This window comes from Eublepharis macularius, chromosome 5 (assembly GCF_028583425.1).
Source record: "Eublepharis macularius isolate TG4126 chromosome 5, MPM_Emac_v1.0, whole genome shotgun sequence".
Taxonomy (NCBI): Eukaryota; Metazoa; Chordata; class Lepidosauria; order Squamata; family Eublepharidae; genus Eublepharis; species Eublepharis macularius.
In genome coordinates, this window is record NC_072794.1 from 50459935 (window position 1) to 50479848 (window position 19914).

Consider the following 19914-nt stretch of genomic DNA (forward strand, 5'->3'; position numbering starts at 1 on the left):
GCACCTTTCCATCCACAAGGTAGAAACACATTTAAATTAAATGTTTCTGGAACAATCAGAACAAAGCAGTTTCAGGAAACATTGGAGCAAATCATGGAAAAAGATGGAAAGAGAAGAGCTAAAAACACCATTCTGTGAGTGCTTTGGGAAAAAAACATTCCAGTTTGAAATCCAGAGCAGAACAAAACACCCATTTGGAAAGCATCCTTATGTCCCTCTAAAACGTATTTTCTGGATCGCACCAGGGTTAAGTGCCAAAATAATTGGGATTCTTTCCCCTGCAATAATTTTTGTAAAAAAAAATTACTTAGAATGTAAATTTCATTTTAGCTAGAATGTAAACTATTGCCCTATCTGCATCTACCAAGATTGTTTATGCATTCTTTACATGATAATATCAAGGCTGACGTACCTATTAAAAAAGCAACCAAGAGATTATATTAAGCTACTCTATTTGGTTCATTTGGTTGGTAGTGTTTCAGAGTGGTGATTTTACTATATGGCAGTAGGATCAACCTGATCAGCTGGCATATTGAGGCCATCTGCCTCAGATGGCAGGTTTTGGGGTACCATTGGAGAAGCAGCAAATTATTAGTTAATTAGTTTCTTTTATTATACTACCAGTGAGGGGTGGCTGGGAATTTTCTTCCATGTGTTCCACACATAAGTTAAGAGAAAGCACCTGGCGGTATCTAGGGGGAGAAACGCCAAATCCGGATGGTAAGCTACTGCACATGGTCACAATTGTTGCATAAAACAATTGAAAATATCCTCTGTTGTGTTGCATATGTAAGGTGTGCTCTGGTTTTGTCAGAGATTGCAGGGACAGGTCTATGTTTCCAGTTGCAATGAAATCTGGCATGAAAACAAGCCATCTCTGTCCATATGAAGACCTTTTTTTCACATAAAGGGAAGAGGTTCATTTATGTGTTAAGCTTTATCTTGGTTTTCAAATTTGCAGCTACCATACCCTATTGTATCTGTTTTCACTGCATGTCCTAACTGCTGATTATATTATGAATGTCCTATGTAGTATGTAATCCACCTTGGATCTCAGTGAGAAAGGCAGACTATAAAAAACAACAGCATAAATAAAACTCCTTTTTCTTAGTGAAAAAATCACCTCTGTATGTCAGCACAGATCAAGGCCTGTATTCCCCCTGCATCCTACTTAATATAGGCTGGGCAGCAGAGCTAGATCATAGCAGTACCATTTTGAATGTCACTGTAAGGATTGCTTATTTTTCTTAATTCTGGGCCAAAAGGCTCCCATTGAAGTAAATGACCCCCTTGAGCATTTGTGAAGATGTAAACCAAGGGTACAGAGCCTATTGATTTGTGTTTTTAAAATTACCTCAAAATGTGCTTGGAAAGTTTTCCATAATTATTGTTTACTTAATTGTTCCTGCACCCAGAAGTGCTGTGTTTGAGAGCAGCCAATTCAGCCCAGGTGTAACCCATTCCACTACTGGGCCCTTAGCTAGAAGTATCTGTTACTCTACTATTCTAACAAAAAATTGTTCTTTGAAGTGAAGACCCAGAGCAGATAATGATAATTGGACTCCACTGAGTTACATCTCAAATCACAGCAGCGTATCTGAAGCAACAGTTCTGGTGGTGGTGACAGATGACCTCTTTTATGGTTTTTCCATAACAAAGACCACTGTTACCTCTGTAATAGTGTCTGTCAAGAACTATCCATCTCTGAGAAACTGGGACCAAACCACTATTGCATTTTCAAATGCTAACGCAAAATAGTACCCACCCACCCTGTTTTCTGATATGGCCTCATGTTAGACAGGTAGGGCAATTTTCAAGTCATGTCAAATTTTACATTCACATTTACAGCAAACCAATTTCTTATTTTATCTTTAAAAATATTCTTATACAGGGATTGTGCTCTATGCTTGACAGACTACTTAGGAACCATGTAAGTACAAAAGTAGTTTCAAGGTGGGTAACCATTTTGGTGGGAAGTAGAAGAGCAAGATTCAGGACAAGTAGCACCTTAGAGTTCAACTAGATTTCCAGGGTATGAGCTTTTGAGAGTCATATCTCCCTTCATCAGATATCTGACTAAGGGAGCTTTGACTCTCAAAAGCTCTTAGCTTGGAAATCTAATTGGTCTCTAAGGTGCTACTAAGCACATAAGTAGTCAGCCTGAAAATGTGCTCTAACACCTCCCCACCAGCCAGTGGGAAGAAGACAGGAGAGTACCTGTGTATGCCCACTTTTGGTGTAGAACAGTAGATTCAAATCCACTCTTTGAAAAGGACAGACAAGTGAATAAAACTGTAGGTGACTTTATCAAGTTTAGCTTGCCCCCAAATTATGTTATTTTTGGATCTGACTTTTCAAAAACATATCCAATTCACTTGTCAACTGAACTGTCTAAAGGTTATAGGTTAGAAAAGGGAATGCCAGGTATTTTTCCCAGGAAGAGGCAGTTCAACCCCTGTAGCATTTTCAGAGTTTGCAAGAATCTGGGAGATGAAAAGTGAAATAAGCCAAGTTAACAAGATACTAAGAAAAGATTTGCTAAAGTGACCTTTGGGTCTTGGTGGGCTAGTTGTTTTTGAAGGACTATGCTGTTTTTATTCACCCCAGAATTTGTGTGTCACAATCTGAGCCAGAATAAACCCCAGTGATTTTGGATTTACCTCAAACATTTCAAAAGGATTTCAATGCTAGGTGCATTGCTTGCTGTCAAAAACAGCAGCTTTGCAGAAGGGAATGGCATCTGAACCCAAGCGGAGCACCTAAAAATGTTAAGCTTGTAGAAAGGCTACTCCTTAGCCAAAATTACACATCAAAGAGACACCAAAATGACTGCCCCTCAATGCATAGGTAATTTAAATAACAGTTAATCCTCTTAACTTTCCACTCAGGATTTTCTGGATCACTCAGTCTAGCCATCTACAATGACATCACATATGCCGCAATTAATCTACATAGAGAGGGAGCAGGCATGAGTTCACTAGGCCTGCCCTCACCCATATACAATTGCCAGCTCACAAGAATGGAGTCTACATGCAGAAGAAGAGGGAACCTATGCATGTATGCGTCCTGTTCCTGTTTAGTTGATATGAATTTGGCAATCCAGCAGCACATAAGGGGAGATCACACTAAGCATAATCCTCACAAAACATGTGGTTGACATTTTTTTGCTGAATAGAAGAATGCCTGTATTGTTTATGAATGGAAACCCAGATGTTTGCGTGTATGTGTTTGTATGTACCAAAGCGGGAAATGCACTGGTATTGCCCTCTTCACACGACATAGTGAAGAATGGTGCATGTATTGAGAATATCATGTGTCTCCACTTATGTACATTTGGAACACCAAAATCATAAAGACTGCCAGATTCCATGCTCATGAGCTGGCAACTGCGCATAGTGGCATGTGCATACCCATTCCACTTTCTCTTTGAGTTGAAATCAATGTTGTGTAGAGTTTCTTAAGCTTTGAAACTGAAATAATGGATGATTCTGATTCTAAGGAGACATCAAGGAAGACAATTGCTGTTGGATGGGTACAGGCAGCCCTGATTTCCAAGGGGAAAAATTAGGACCAAACTACATTTTAACAAGGGCATTAGTGTGTATTTATTCACATCTGCCCTTGTTCATGTGTAAGGCATGTATTTTTTTAAATACACAATGGAATGTGCAGGCTAGGAGAGCTAAACCCCGTCCTCTCCTTCACTTTACCTTATGGCACTCTGTTGTTTGAAGCTGAGCTCTTTTCAGGTGGAGGAGAAATGCCTCAAGCAACACAGTGGCATGAAGTGGAGGAGGGGACTGGGTCTAGTTCTCCTCATCGGCATGCCATATTTTCAGACCCCTGTCCATCTTCACCATTATACATGTGAGCAGGACTATGCATGATAAACACATCTAATTTGGCCATAAGTTATGCCTCACTCTTTGGTTGTGGGGGCAGGGTATTTTTAAAATTTTATTTATGTCTGTTTAAAACAAATTTTAAAATGCTGACTATAGGTCAAGGAAAGTCAGTAACAATATTACATTATTTCTTTTTGTTAACACAGTCAGGTGATTACCAACAAATTCATGTCCAAGTAAAGCCACATAAATACACACTTTCTTTACAGTAGCTGGTTGACTAGCTACTGTCTGTTGGTAATATAATTATAATTATATAACTAATATAATTAGTTACATAACCATAATTAATATAACTAGTTATAACTAGTTATAATTAATATAACTAATTAATATAATTAACAACAATCAGAAGTGTTTGAATACCATCACAGTAGTTCCTAGCACTAAATGGTCAGTGGAAAAGCATGACCATGTACCAAAAAACACAACTTCCTCCCCAGGCCTACAGTAAACATTTTCACAACCCGCAGGACTTACTTATTAAGAGAAAAAACAGCACAGTGTTATCATTTCAGTATCACTGGGGCTATGTGGCCTTGCTGGAAGGCACAATGCTAAGCTTTCTTAGAGATGTTTAATGGCAAATTTATATATTCAGTTGAATCAAGTTACAAAGCTTTCCCTGGATTATATTCTCTGCAAATGGGAAAAATGCATGTTTGAATGCACCCTTTTCTTTAAAACTAGCGCATCAACAAGAATGTTCACCCTGCCTTTTTTATTTACATGATCTTTTTTTTTTTTAGTATTTAAGTTTTTTTAGTATTACATCTCTTTCCTCTCTCCTTACTATTCATTTCAGCTTCATCTTTTGCTTCTATTGTAGGGGTCTTTGCTTGTGGGTGAATATTCAAAGTTGAGATCTCACACCTGCAAGCCTCATGCGACAAAGCCTACAAAAAAACTTTCTCCTGATTCGGCTGTCTAGTAAACTGGCCCTGAGATATAGTGTTTGGTGATTACAGAATTAATTTTTAAGTTAGTTTGTTAAAAAGTCATGCAAATGAGAGTTACATCAAAATGGTTTACAAATAAGAATCCTTAAAAATCATTGCATGAAAGGCAAACAGTGCATTGGCATTGGCCCATGGACAATAAAATCACACACCTCTGCCTTGCTACACTTGCTGAGAGACGTATGAACTGACTATGAAAAAGCTGTTTAAAATTCAAATGTATAGCACATAAGAGTCACAATTACATCTCTTTCCTCTCTCCTTACTATTCATTTCAGCTTCATCTTTTGCTTCTATTGTAGGGGTCTCCTGTCCATTGGATTCTTTCGTTCTTTTGTGTTTACATTTATTTTCTTTACCGTCCTTCTTCTTCTGACTGTCATCTCCATTGGCAGAATCCTCAGGCACACTTTTTCTCGCCTCTTCCTCTGCAGACTTCGTGTTGACACTGCTTTCCTTCTCTGAACTTCTGTCTAGATTAATCAAAAGATAACTTGCTTTAAAACCAACCTTTGCTGGCCTGTAGAGATAACCTTTATTGTTACAAAAGAAAAGAACTGAGTTTTGTCGCACCTTAGACTAAAGGCCTGATTCACACATTACAAAGACCTTGTTTGCCCCCTGCCCCCATGGCCATCATGATGACTTTCAATAAGATGTGTACTGGGAGTTCTGTATTTGCAACTAGCTGTGTGTGGACCCAATTATGATCAGGACTGTGGCATGTGCAGATACAGTGTATAAGCCTTCCCCTCCTATGCCGTTTTCCTGTCCTGAAATGCTCCCAGGTTGCTCTTGTGAGTCCTCCTGTTGGGGAAGCTTAGATGTGCTGATGGCTACACGTAACTTCCCCCCAAGAACACAAACTGTGGCTCCCTGGGACTATTTCAGATTTCGATAATATCCCAGAGGGAAGGCTTAAGCCCCCATTCCCTTGTGTGCCATGGTCCCAATCTGAATTGGCCCCATGTGAGCCAGGGAATTATGTTCCCATTATGAAATCCCCAGATCCTGTATGGTGACAGTCTTTGTGTCCACCACCTTTATACTGTATGACTCTTCTCTAACATACTTTAGGAGCATGAAGTTTGGAAGACTACAGTCCACTTCATTAGAAACAACAGTGGCTGAACAATAGCAAGCAAAGAAAGGATGGATGCTTGAATTTTAAAAGCAGCTGACCCAGCAGAATGTTGTTCAGTGTAACAAAATTGTATAAATGATGAAAAATACCTTCTTCCTATTGAAAACTTTATTGGGGAGTTCTGATACTTAGAGATTTAATTTTTAAAGGTTATTTATTTTTTTTAATTTAAATTTTATTAAAAAGAAAAGAGAGAGTGGACAATATTGTAGTAACCTTAAGAATAGTAAACCACGCACAATTTTACATTATTATAAATGATAAACAAGAGAGTAATAAACAGTACATAGAGTAATACCAAAAAAATATCAGTTACATAACATTAAACAGCAAAGGATATAATATATGACTATAAACTATTTCTTCTCTCCTTATTACTTATTTGTGCTCAGCATTTTCTTTTCAGCGTTCTAAAATTTGACTTTAATATTAATCCATTTCAAGAACAGCCATTCTTCATTTTTCTTAAATTTCTGCTAGTCAGCGTTTTCTATTCAGCATTCTAAAATATAAACTTTAGAATTAATCTAGTTCAAGAATAGGCATTTTTAGTTTTCCTTAAATTACTACTACTTATTCTAGAAAAAAAGTTTATTTTTTCTAAAATTCTAAGATTGGTCTATTATATGAAAAGGAAACTAATTTTCCATAGACACCTATTCATACTTTGCCACTACTAGGTAGAATAACATATTTTTATAATTCAGCACTAGGCGAAACTTTAAACATTTTCTGTTCAACCTTACGTTCAGCCTCATACTATTTAATATATTAACTCATTAATTGCTATTTAATTTTTTTAAGTTATGTAGAAGAAGTAGAAATTGTGGTTTGATTCCTGAAACATGTACCTTATCTTCTGCCTAGTTACATGGGAGAATATTTTATTTCCCTGACAGCCGTGATCAACCTCTAACTTCTGCAACTCCCAACATTTATATCCCACTTGTCTTTTTTCTTTTCTTTGTGGTTTATGCATACACAATAACAATTTCCAATACAAATTAATACAGACCAATACACACAACACAACTACCTTTACTCACAAACATTCCTTTTAATATAACATAATAAACGAATCCAAAAAGAACCAGTATAGTATAATGTTTAGAGTAGAGATGGGCACAATCCACATTACGATTGAAAAAAACCCACGATAATGGCAATCGCGTGATCGGGACCCAGCGGATCGTGCTCAGCCACGGCCAACGATGCAGCGATCGGGGGGGGGGCTTAATCGGGGCTTGATCGGGGCGATCGTGCTTGGATCGGGAAGCCAGACACTCAGGCGCCAGCAATCTATTCCCCTGGCAACGGAGCCAGGGGAATGCCTGAGCTGTGTTTGCCCTCCTTCTGTCGCCCTGGAACCTCAAATAGAAGCCCAGCTTTCCTTGATCAGCAGGGCTTCCCTCCAACAATGGAGGAGCAAAGCAGTCACCAGTTGGGAGAAGACACCCAGGGGAGGGAGGGGGAAGGGGGTGTTCTGTAGCCATGGGCACTCCAATTTCATCCCTGCAAACCCTGATAGGCAGCTCTGATGGCCAAACACAGGTCAGACACCCCCGCCCCCTGAGGGGAGGCGGCTCGTCACCATCTCCCCTTGCCCGCCGTGCCCGGCAGCCACCGCCAGCAACCACCTTCCCACATAGCTGGGAATAGCAGCGTACCCCACTTTGGCCTCCACGATCCACGGCTCGGGAATGGGAGATGATCATTGTGGATCGTTTATTGGGGATCATCGCCGGCACCAATCCACGATCGGCTAGATCATTAATTTATTTTGGATCGTGCCCATCTCTAGTTTAGAGTGATGGACTAGGATCTAGGTGACCCAGGTTCTATTCCCTGCTCTGCCAGGAAAGCTCAACAAGTGACCTTGGGCCACACTCAGCCGAACCTACCTCACAGGTTGTTGTGAGGATAAATGGAGGAAAAGAGAATGATGTAAGCTGCTTTGGGTCTCCATTGGGAAGAAAAGCAGGATATAAATGAAGTTAAATAAATAAAATATGCCCCCAACATATTGTCGAAGGCAATAACGAATTCTATGAACAGATGGATGGGGTGGCCATGGGGAGCCCTCTCAGCCCAGTTATAGCAAACTTCTACATGGAACAGTTTGAAAAAACAGCTCTAGAACCAGCACCCCACAAACCTAGTGTATGGTTCCGGTTTGTGGATGATACATTTATCATTTGGAGCCATGGGGAGGAAGAATTGATGGGGTTTTTGAATCATCTCAACAACATCCACCTGAACATACAATTCACAATGGAGAAAGAAATCGAGGGAAAACTCCCATTCCTGGATACCTTGGTCATCCGCAAAGCAAACTTTCAGTTAGGTCACAAGGTCTACAGGAAACCAACTCACACTGATCGGTACTTACACAAAAACTCCAATCACCACCCCCGACAGAAAAGAGGCATAATGAAAACATTAGTGGACCGTGCAAGACGGATACGTGAGCCGCACTTTCTCAATGAGGAAATAATCATCTAAACCACGCACTTCAGGCAAATGGCTACTCCAGAAATGAAATCCGAAGAGCAATCAAACCCAGGATGAATCAAACAACCAAGGAAAAACAGTCTCCTACAGGAAAAGTGTTTTTGCCATATATCAAAGGAATTACTGATCAGATGGGAAAGCTTATGAAAAAGCATCACCTTCAAGCAGTATTCAGACCCACCCGAAAAATACAACAGATGCTACGATCAGCAAAAGACAGTAGAGACCCCCTCACCTCTGCAGGAGTATATCGTATACCCTGCAGCTGTGGACAAGTTTACATCGGGACCACAAAGCGTAGCATCCAGACAAGAATAAAAGAACATGAAAGACACTGCAGACTTGGACAACCTGAAAAATCAGCAGTGGCTGAACATAGCCTAACTCAAACAGGGCACAGTATCTTATTCCAGGACACCAAAATACTGGACAACACTTCCAACTACTTTGTCAGACTGCACAGGGAAGCCATTGAAATTCACAAGCATAAGCAAAACTTCAACAGGAAAGAAGAAACCTTAAGAATGAACAGAGCATGGTTTCCAGTTCTGAAAAACACCAGGCTAACAAAACACTCTATACCCGACAATAGCCCTGCAGAGAAGATTAGCACATCAAGCACCAATCCATATGCAAAAGAACCTCCTCAGGATACAGTGAAGCCTCGCGCCATTAGCATTCCACACCCTGGGAAACTCTTACAGGATGACTAAGCTCAACCCCACCCCTCCTGAGTAGATATAAATGACCTGCCAACATCTTTTCCACACTGTGACACTGAGAGATCTGTCTTTTGGTGCTACACCTCTGAAGATGCCAGCCACAGCTGCTGGCGAAACGTCAGGAACTACAATGCTAAGACCACGGCAATACAGCCCGGAAAACCCACAACAACCATCCCCCCCAACCTTTAAATTCTTTCTTATTGAGTAATGTAGTAAGCCTAACTAGCTTTGCTGTATCCCTTACCGGGAAGATACCTGGTCTTCCAAAAACTAGTCATTATCAGCCTTATAGTTGTTAACAATAATTAAATAATTAAACATACTAATAGCATTTGTACTTGTAACATTCTTTATGAATAATTTTCTAAATCTAGGATGCAGTACAACATAAGATGAACCTTTATTAACTATTTACATAACTTAGAAAGCAGTATTAGAGAGAGAACAAGTAACTTGCTACCAATGTTCCCTCTAAGCGGTGCAGTGTTGTGAGCCAGAAATCCAATTTGTGAGCAGCAACTTGCAAGTTGGGAGCGTGCCTTTTTGATTAAAAGACTTTTGATTTAGGTTGTCTGAGGCATTGGTATTGGGTGCCATCAATATTTTTAATGACACCCACTTAGGCATGTGGTTCTCAAAAGCTTATGCCTCAATAAAGTTGGTTAGTCTTAAAGATGCTACTGGACTCTTTACTATTTTGCAACTACAGACTAACATGGCTAACTCCTCTGGATCTACAGAGAAGAAGAACTTTGGCTCTTTCCCCCAAGCCTGGTGAGGGGCCGGAGAAAGGCCGTGCGGGCGGCTGCTGTGGTGCCTCCTCCAGAGCCCGGGGGAAAGGCTGCCTGGGTGCCTGTTTTGGCTCTTTCCCCCGAGCCTGGTGAGGGGCCGGAGAAAGGCCGTGTGGGCGGCTGCTGCGGTGCCTCCTCCAGAGCCCAGCGAGGGGCTGGGGAAAGGCCACGCCGGCGCCTGCCACAGCTCTTCCCACAGAGCCCGGCGATGGGCTGGGGAAAGGCTGCGCAGGCGCCTGCCGCAGCTCCTCTTCCAGAGCCCAGCAAGGGGCCAGGGAAAGGCCACACGGGCGCCTGCCATGGCTCTTTCCCCCGAGCCTGGCGAGGGGCTGGAGAAAGCCTGCATGGGCGCCTGCCGTGGCTCTTTCCCCCAAGCCTGCTGAGGGGCTGGGGAAAGGCTGCGCGGGCGCCTGCCGTGGCTCCTCTTCCAGAGCCCAGCGAGGGGCCAGGGAAAGGCTGCGTGGGCACCTGCCACGGCTCTTTCCCCCAAGCCTGGCGAGGGGCTGGGGAAAGGCTGCGCAGGCGCCTGCTGCAGCTCCTCTTCCAGAGCCCAGCAAGAAGCCAGGGAAAGGCCGCACGGGCGCCTGCCACGGCTCTTTCCCCCAAGCCTGGCGAGGGGCTGGAGAAAGGCTGCATGGGCGCCTGCCGCGGCTCTTTCCCCCAAGCCTGCTGAGGGGCTGGGGAAAGGCCGCGCGGGCGCCTGCCGTGGCTCCTCTTCCAGAGCCCAGCGAGGGGCCAGGGAAAGGCTGTGCGGGCACCTGCCACGGCTCTTTCCCCCAAGCCTGGCGAGGGGCCGGAGAAAGGCTGCATAGGCGCCTGCTGTGGCTGTTTCCCCCGAGCCTGGCGAGGGGATGGAAAAGGCCGCGTGGGCACCTGCCACAGCTCCGCCTCCAGCACCTTCCGTGCACTGGGGCTTCTCAGCTCTGCGCTGAGTTGTGGCTACCCCAGCCAGATTTCTTGGCTTCTTCTTACAAAAGCCCTCTGGGATAGAACTTGTTAAGTACCACCTGCTTAAAGTCATAGTATCTTCACAGTGTTAACTAATCTTATAGTCTAGTAAGGGACAATCATGTTCTTTTATCAAATCCCCATAATGAACTACACCAACATTCCCCCATACATCTTATTTATGTATTATTTATTTATTTATTTATGTCATTTACAATCCACCTTTCTCACTGAGACTCAAAGCAGATTACACAGTGTGAGATTAGTACAGTCAATATCAGGAACATTTCCATACACAATGCCATAGGGTAAATAGATACAAGTTCACAAAGACACAGCATTAGTAGGAATCCAATACAACATAGTGCTGAGGTCTAAGGTTCTTAACTCATTAGTGGATCATCTGAGATCCCCTCCCTACAATACAGCCCTCCTATCTGAGTAAAAAGCCTTTTTGAATAATTTGGTTTTGCATCGTTTGGGGAAAGACAGGAGAGTGGGGGCTCTTCTGACCTCCTCAGAAGTAGAGATGGACACAAAATGGGAAAAAAACAAAACGACAGTTCCGTGTTTCATCATATTCCACGAAACACGAAACACGAACTTCCACAAAATTCTGTTTTGTGATATGATTCGTTAGTTTTGTGATTCGTCAGAACCCAGGGCACTTCAATGGCCCCCTTCATACCCAGAGAGACTGGGCTTGGGGGGAGGGCCCCAAAACCACCATACAGACACCTGCCCAGGCAGGAGAGTTGCACAAAATAAAACCAAAGGAAACAACAAGAATGTGAGCCCTCAAAAGAGCAGAGAAAGAATTAAGAAGAAACAAAGACAAGCAAATAAAAAATAAGAGAGGCCTCAGTCAAGTTAGGCCCCAGAGCCAGGCAAAGGCCTGAGACTAGGGTGGGGTGCGGAAAAAAAGTTACCCTCACTCAAAGACCTTCCCAGCAAGGCCAAGAGCCGAAAATAAGAGGGTTTTCAGTCTTTTTTAAAGCTGCAGCAGCCTAAAGCTCAATTCCATTCTCTCACTCCAATCCCAGCAACAGATCCTCTCTCTGTCTACTGGGACTGAAAAGCATGAGACAGAGCCTTATATAACAAACGCTCACATAGAGCAGAACAGGAGGTCTGTGGTTGGCAGACAGACCTACCTAACAGAGTGTTACCAGAACTGCTCTTTTATTATAATGGGGAATTAGCTGTAGCAGTCTGTAACTAAATATATTAAGCGAGGATCATAACCTATGTTTACGGAGGTCCCGATCCCAGACACTCTAGTGAAAAAGAGGCAGACAAGGAGTCAGGTACAAACACGTGTATTGAGTGTAGCGTAAGCCTAGCTTGCACAATCATACAAAGAACATACAAGGTCTAAGAAATATAGAGTAGGAAATACAGAGACGTTCGCATTAGCTGGTTCCCAACGATGGTAAGGGAAATACTCACAATCCTGGAGCGAAGCAGAGACACGGCAGCGAGGGTGGCCCAATGCCAGCACTGGGACCACAGACGGACAGCAAGGAGGTCTGGATAGGGAATGGCCGAGGCACCGAGTGGTCTGAGAGACCAGCTTAAATACCCCAAAACGTACCCTGGGGCTGGTGCTGTACTTGGTGGTTCTCACAGATTAAAACAAAGGGTCTAATGGGCTACTGAATGGCTTGGATGGGCCACTTTGGTAATCAGATTGTGATAAGTGACACCTCAGGAAGAGGGGACAAAAGAGGGAGGGGGAAATCCAAGTGGGCTGAAAGGATGTTCCAGCGGACAGGGCTTGTCCTGATGTCATCAGCTTTGGAATGCGGAGGTTTCTTTGAGATGCATTCTCTAAGTGCTTGGGATGGTCAGCACTTAGCTCTTCTCCGGGGCGGCTCCTAAGATATGCAGAGCGGGGCGAGGGGCTCTCGCTGCGGACGTGGTGTGCCCGCCTCGCCGAAATGGCTTCTCAAAGCAGTCTTCTTCCCAGGGTCTTCTGGCTGCCTGAGAACATGGATGCCGGCTGGGCATAGCTGGGGCTGGTTAGCAGGTTGCCCGGTAGCGAGGGCAAGCTCGGCGACCGGCTCGCGGGAGGCTCCAGGCGGGAACTGACCAGGGAGCGCCTAGCCAGGCTCGCTGGAGGTTTCCCCGGCAGGCGCCCGGCTGCTAGCAGCGGCTTGGGCCCATATGAGGCAGACTTCCATGGAGGCAGGGGAAACAACACTTTAAAACACAGTCCAAAGCAGGGAACAGGCACGGTCCGTGGCAGATGGCAATGCAGGCACGGGGCACACTTGTAACACAGTCCAAACGCACACTAGGAAGTCCAGATACAGGTCAGGGCAGGGCTGCCCAGAAAGAGAGTCCTTTGTGCAGTCACCCAAACATGGAGTCAGTAAACTACACAGTCTATTGCAGCAGCAAGATAATTGACACGCAGGCAGGAAACTGACACGTGTATCAGAACACACACGTGCAAAGCAATCTTTGGTGTAGCAGTGAAACAGCAATGCAGGAAACTTTAACACAGTTCATGGCAGGCCTTAAAGCAGGGGAGGGGGCCTACTTGGCAACAATTCCCCCCCTCGGAGACCCCGGGACGTCAGGCGCGCGGGTCTCCGAACTTGACTTCAAAGGCGAGGTGGTCGGCAATGTCCGGTGGTCGAGCTTCGAGCGAAGAAGGAGTGGGAAGGGAAGGAGGGGGAGGCGTCACTCAAAAATTTAGTTTGGAGAACCACCTAACCGAATAAGTGCAATTTAGATTAGCCAATGGGCTGCAGGTCTCTGGGTTCACGCCAGGGGGTGTGCTAAGTGCAACCGTCAGAATAAATAGCAATAATTCATAAGTAATAGCAATTCATAGTGATATAGGCAGCAATGAGCAATTCATGCATATAAATAGCAATAATTCATAATTGTGTACATTGATTAATTCATGGATGAAGGTAATTCATACGGAATTCATGATGGGTTAAAAGCATTAAAAACCAGGAGCAATTCATATACATGGATTAATTCATAGACATAAGATTAAAAGCAGGGGCAATTCATAAAGCAGGATTCATAGGTGAGGGAATAATTCATATAGGAAAGTGCAAGTTAGGCATAGACCAATTCATAGAGGGTAGAGTAATTCATAAATGGTTAAAATCATAAATACATATATATATGATTAAAAGCAATAAACCAGGAAGTTAAAACCAACTCATAGATAAAAGCAGCAATGATAAAAGCAAGTGCGAGGAAATAATTCATGAGGGTAAGCGGCGGAGGGGCTCATGGGGGCAGAAAAATAAACTCTGCGATTAAAAACCAAATCAATATGGCTGGATTAAAATCAAATTCATAGACTAGAACTGCCTCGGCGGAGGGAGTCGGGTTAAGAAGGCAATTCAAAAGGTTAAAATCAAATTCATCGGGATAAAGTTCATGGGCGCACTTGCAGTAGATAGAGGGAGGGACTAGTTCGGGGCTAAATTCATGGGAGTTAAAATTCATAAAAGCAATGGAAAGAAATTCATAAAACCATAGAGTAACAAAGATCACAGACGGCTCAGTCCGCAGTACAGCTGCTGGACTGGGTTGCATATTTACAGGAACGAGCAAACTTAGTCCATGTGTTCCAAAACACACTTCCACCCCCCCTTGCTGTCTGCGTCAATCCGCAGGGCAGGGTTGGCAGGCGGCGAGAAGGGCTTCAGACACACAGTTCTAGTCCTCATGGAGGTGGCGCTGCTGGCGGTCGTTTGGAGACGGGCCGTGGGCCGGGAGGCAGAGTAATATGTCCCCCCCTAGTCCACAAGAGGGCCTCGGAGCGGTGTCCGGCAGCGAAGCGTCCATGGGGCTGGTTCAGGATCCATACATATAAAGGCACAAGCATAGTTCATAATCACACAAGCAATAAAACAAACAAGGGTTAAAGGAGGGCGCCAAGAATAACCATTAGGGCAAGAGGAGGTCTGGATTGTAATGATCCAGACGGTAGGATAGTTGGAGTTGCTGGAGCTGTCGGCGGCTCCAACAGCCCAAATAAAGCAGTGAGGCACATAACAAAACTTGGAAGGCCAAAATCACAACGATTGGGTGCAACGCCAAATTGTAAATCCCAGTGGCAGTGGGGCTCCAGCCAAAGAGGGTCTCCCACCAGGAATGCTCGCCGGTGGTCTTAATCCGCTGGACAAGATCCAAAATCTCCTTTCCGTTGTGGGACACAACCAAAGCAGTAGTGTCCCCGTCCCTCTGGATGCTCTGGAGGGTGCGGTGGAGCTGGGGGTGGGTCAGGAGCTCGTGGATTAGCTCTAGACCGATGCCGAGGGAGATGGGCTTCACATGTCGATAGATGGAGGGTGCCACCAGGATCTCTTCTTGGGTCCAGACCGGTACCGTGTAGGTGAAGTCGCAGGCTGCCATCGAAGACAGGTTGCAAAAGCAGCGATTGACTCCCGGGATCATGGGCTTAAGCTGGAACGAGTTCAGGATCACAAAGTCGCAGGCCGTTCGCACGCAGGCACATCCTTTCCCAAGGTAGACGACAGCGGAGCTGTTCTCCCGGACGACCTCAAAGGAGCACTCGTTGAGGGCGTCGACTTGCGGGGCTACACAGGGGTGATGTGGTGCAAAGGCTTGGTCTTGGCAAATGAAGCCGGTCTGGTCTCGATGCTGGCACCCTTGGAGGCTGACGAGCTGCCATCCGGTCGGGGTGAAGCGGGCCCAATGGTCAGGGTGGCGGGCGTAGAGGACTTCGGTGTCGCTGACTTGGAGTCCCAGAGGCACAACTGGATACACGTGGAATGACTCGTGCGCACTGGCCGTTAATAAAAATAATTTAAGCTCCTGGGTGGTCGGTGAGAATGAGGAATTTACGAGAGACCACCAGGATTCAAGCTCCAGTTCTATGGGTGACAATTTGGGCATAATCAATCTTTTAATTTCCAGGGGCAGGTGCCCGTCCGTGGCTTGCCGAATTAGCCCCATGGCCACAGCCTGGTTTAATTGTTGGGCTTGCATACATGCCACGGCTATTGACATGTTGCGTTCCAAAGACTGTGTTCCTTTGAGTAGCAGAGAAAAATCTCTTTCAATTTGACTCTCCCAGTTAACTAAAATGGAGCTGATCTCGTGTTGCCCATTCGAAATGGAATTTAGGGACTGCACCACCGGTTTACCTAAGTCGGAGATGCTAGTCGTGACATGGGCAAACTTATTAGCGAGAGTCTCAATGTTGACCGAATCCATGATTGCTAAGCCTCCGGCTGCAGGAGCAGTCCAGTCGGCAATGCTTCGTCTGGCACGCGAGAGAGAGGGAGAGGGATCGATCCACAGTTGTAGCCATGCATTCCAACCCTTGCTACCGGCCTCCAGATAGGGAGCGCACTGCGGCAGCCTCTGGGTTACATTTAGTTCAGCTAAGTCTATGCGGATCTCTTTTAAAGACATTTGCGGGCGGACTAGAACTCTCTCTCGAATGTCAGTTTTCAAAACATGGGAGCCCACTATATGCGTGCCGCCTTGGCTTAATTGTTCATTGCTAGCAATCAAAGGGTCAATTTGGATGGTGTGGGTCTCCTGGGTCCGGATCAGCAGGGAATAATTGCCTGGTTCGTGAGTCAAATTTACAAAGAGCAGCCCAAGCCGGTGAAATTTCTCTACTAGGGGCTTGGTTTGGCATTCGGGCGTCTGCTGAACCAGTATCCAATCGGGTGGGCCATGTTTGGCTAGGTCTTCTTCTTTTACAATCCAGGTCAGGTTCTCCCAGCGTTCTATAGCAAAGGAGAGAACTGCACCTGAAGGGGGCGTGACAGTGACTGATGCAGACTCAGTGGCGGTGGTGCCTAGTAGGATGGTCATTCTGAAGGGGTCTCCTGCCTTCCATACTGCGGCCGACACTAAGATAACTTCACAGTATGGTCCGAAAGCCTCAGTGACAAATGGCGAGGTTTCGAAGTTGGCAGGGGTGGTATATTTGTCTACCACCGGGACTGCGGTGGGGGCTGGCCTGATACGGGGAAGAAACATACATGGGATCGGAGCCAGTGGTGACACTGTGTCAGTAGTTGAGTAGCATATTAATTCTTGGGACATGGTTTTCACTCCCACACATAAAATAACAAGCTCTGGGGGTCGGATCCACTGCTCTTCGCAACTGCGGAAGTTAGTGCGATCCGTGGGGGTGGTCATATTAATCTGCTGCACAGCCTTGCAGACCATCATTTCGTTTCCTGCTAGTGTATTGATACATCTCCAGTGGGGGTAGGGCATTAATTTGGACGGGCGTCCCTCTATTAGGGTGCCTGCCAGCATGAGCAAACACAGAGTAGCCAGGTGCCTCATCTCCTGGCCTTCCTTTTCCTTTTTGTGCCGAAAATATCCTGGGGAGACCTGCGGATATAAGTACAGGTTCCCTGAGTTTGTTGCAGCAAAATAAATAAAGCGGAATGGGGGAAAAGGGAGGGTGTATTTCTGCCAGCACTGTATGTTAAGCGGGGTTCGAACGAGAAGTCCCAGGGGCACTAAGCGAGCCTTCCAGCTTGTTGCTCTGGGGAACTCCTGTGCGGGGGCTTCTTCTTATAGCATGTATATTTCAGAGGGTAACGTCTTTGCGTCGAGAGGGTCGGCTGTGCGTTAGGCGGGATTATGCAAACTCGCCCCAGGGGTCCCTGGGTGCCTAGACTATGTGGCCTTCAGGTGCCCCTTGCTCGGTGGCGGGCTATTTTTATTTTGCGGGCTGAGAGCTATCGGTCCGGCTCAGCCTGGCTTTGCCGTTTTAAAAAGAAAAACTAGAGAGCGGTTTCCATTAACTATAAGGGTTGCTGCAGACGGGGGCCCTCGCTTTAATTTTCAAAAATAGGCCTTTGTCATATATTTGCAGGACAACCAATTTTTGGAGGGACTCCCTCGGGAGGCCCCATTTTCTGGTTTGAAAAAAAGAAAGGTACACTGGGCGGGCGAAAAAGAAAAATACACTGAGCGCAAAAAGAAAAATACACGGAGCTACACGGGGCACGAAGCATATGGGTGTGGGGTACTTTCGGGTTGCCCTCCCTTGGAAGGCCTGGCAGGGCTTCACTATAACTTCAATATGTCTCCCCCCCTTCTTTTCCCTTATACGGTACGGGCAAGGGAAAAGATTACGTGGGGCGGGCGGCTGCTGGCGGAAAGGGCCGAAGTGGAGCCAAAGGTGCTCGGCAGCGTTTATCGAAAAGCGGCGGAGGCGGCCGAGATCTGCCGGCGCCACTGGGTCTGGGTTGTTCGGGGGTCATCTTGGCGCGGGGGATTCTGGCTATGTAAATGAGGCACGCTGCCCCTTGTGCGTAGCGAACGCACCTCAATAACATATTCCAGAGGGCACACATTTACAAAATACTGGCGGGTCTTTTACTTTTGCACTAAAGCGTACTGGCTGGTGGCGCCGTATAGCAACTCACCATGACGACTATGAACATTAGTAAAAGAGGGATGTTGGGCTATCTGGGGGTCCTTTTCCAGGGGAGGCACGGCCCTCAAAGCCAAAGCCGACCATCATGCGAAAGCGTGGGTCTGGCAGGTGAGACCCCGAATCTACGTAGATGCGGGATCTTCACCAGCACGGCGGGTGAAATGTTTTCAAATACAGAGATCACCTTTATTGGTGTGTCTCCAATATTGGAAATGCATTCACTCTTGGGCTAAAGCCTCTCCAAACACTTTCACACACAGCAAATCTCTTTTGCCTGTGCAATTTTTTTTTTTTCCGAACATGCGGCTTACAATCCAATTAAGAATCACTCTCGGTGGTGGTCCTATTTGGCTTTGGTTGCCGTGTCTTCCCCAAGGGTCCCAACTGTGGGGCCCGCCTAATGAAGTTAAAGAATAGAACTGGAAAAACTTTTGACATTCACACCTATATCTACATATTCTACTGTTTCTTTTATACTAAGGCTAAAAAGGTCTGGTCTAAGGGGACACAGGGTATCTCTGGCCCAGGGTGAAGGGATATCTGGCGAATCACTGGGCAGAGGGGGGCTGGGCTGGTGGCGGCTCCCCCAGGGTCATACACAGGAGGGGCAGATTGCAGCGGCTTCCCTTTCCATTCTTTTAACTGAGAGGCGTGAAAGTATTTTAACCAAGTGCCTCCTGTCTTTCTCTGGATAGCTACCTGATAGACGGCTGGGGAGACTCTTTTCGTGATGGGGACTGGGCCCTGCCATTTGGCTGCTAGTGAATGCGCCTTTTGCGAGAACTTTCTATACAGAACGAGCTGTCCTTCCTCCCACTGCCTGGGGTTCCTGACCCATCCTAATTTGCGGTCCATATCTTTCTGAGCGGTGCCCAACTTCTGGGCCACTTGCATGTGGACAGCGTGTATGGATGAGAGCAGATCCTGGACCCAGGCGTCATTAATCACTACGGGCTGCATATCAGAAGGGAGCTGCGTATCTAGCCAGAAGGCTTCCGGGAGCTGCATTCTTCGCCCTGTCATTACCATATGGGGGGTGAGCCCGTGAACTGCGGTGGTGCCTCTGATGGCCATTAGGATTATGGGGAGTTTTTCATCCCAGTCTCTCCCGGAGGAGCGAACCATTTTGCGGAGAGCCTCCTTGAGGGTCCGGTTGGTTCTTTCTATGGCGCCCGAGGCTTGAGGGTGGCCGGCTATGTGGAAGCGCTGCTGGATGCCTAGCGCCTTGCACAGCTCCTGGGTGACTTCTCCGATGAAGTGTGAGCCTAAATCAGAGTCCATGACTCTCACGATGCCCCATCTTGAAAAGACATTGTTGAACAATAGTTTGGCTGTGGTGGCTGCATTGTTGCGCTTGCACGGAAACGCTTAGACCCATTTGCTAAAGGGGTCTATGACAGTGAGACAGTAGCGATTGCCGCGAGGAGTGGGGGGAAGGGGGCCGATAAAGTCAATCTGTATGCGAGCCCAGGGTCCGTTAATTCTCTGATGCTGGAGGGGGGCTCTAGGTCCGGTGG

General features: G+C 45.9%; 1 protein-coding gene across 1 annotated transcript in view; it reads right to left on the minus strand.

The window, feature by feature from the left end:
• Positions 1 to 19914, minus strand: part of ABCA4 (ATP binding cassette subfamily A member 4) — a 165086-nt gene that overhangs the window by 54041 nt on the left and 91131 nt on the right. Inside the window, exon 18 of the mRNA XM_054979825.1 lies at positions 5131 to 5337. Coding sequence (XP_054835800.1) covers positions 5131 to 5337 — 207 coding nt within the window. The remainder of the gene's footprint in view (positions 1 to 5130; positions 5338 to 19914) is intronic.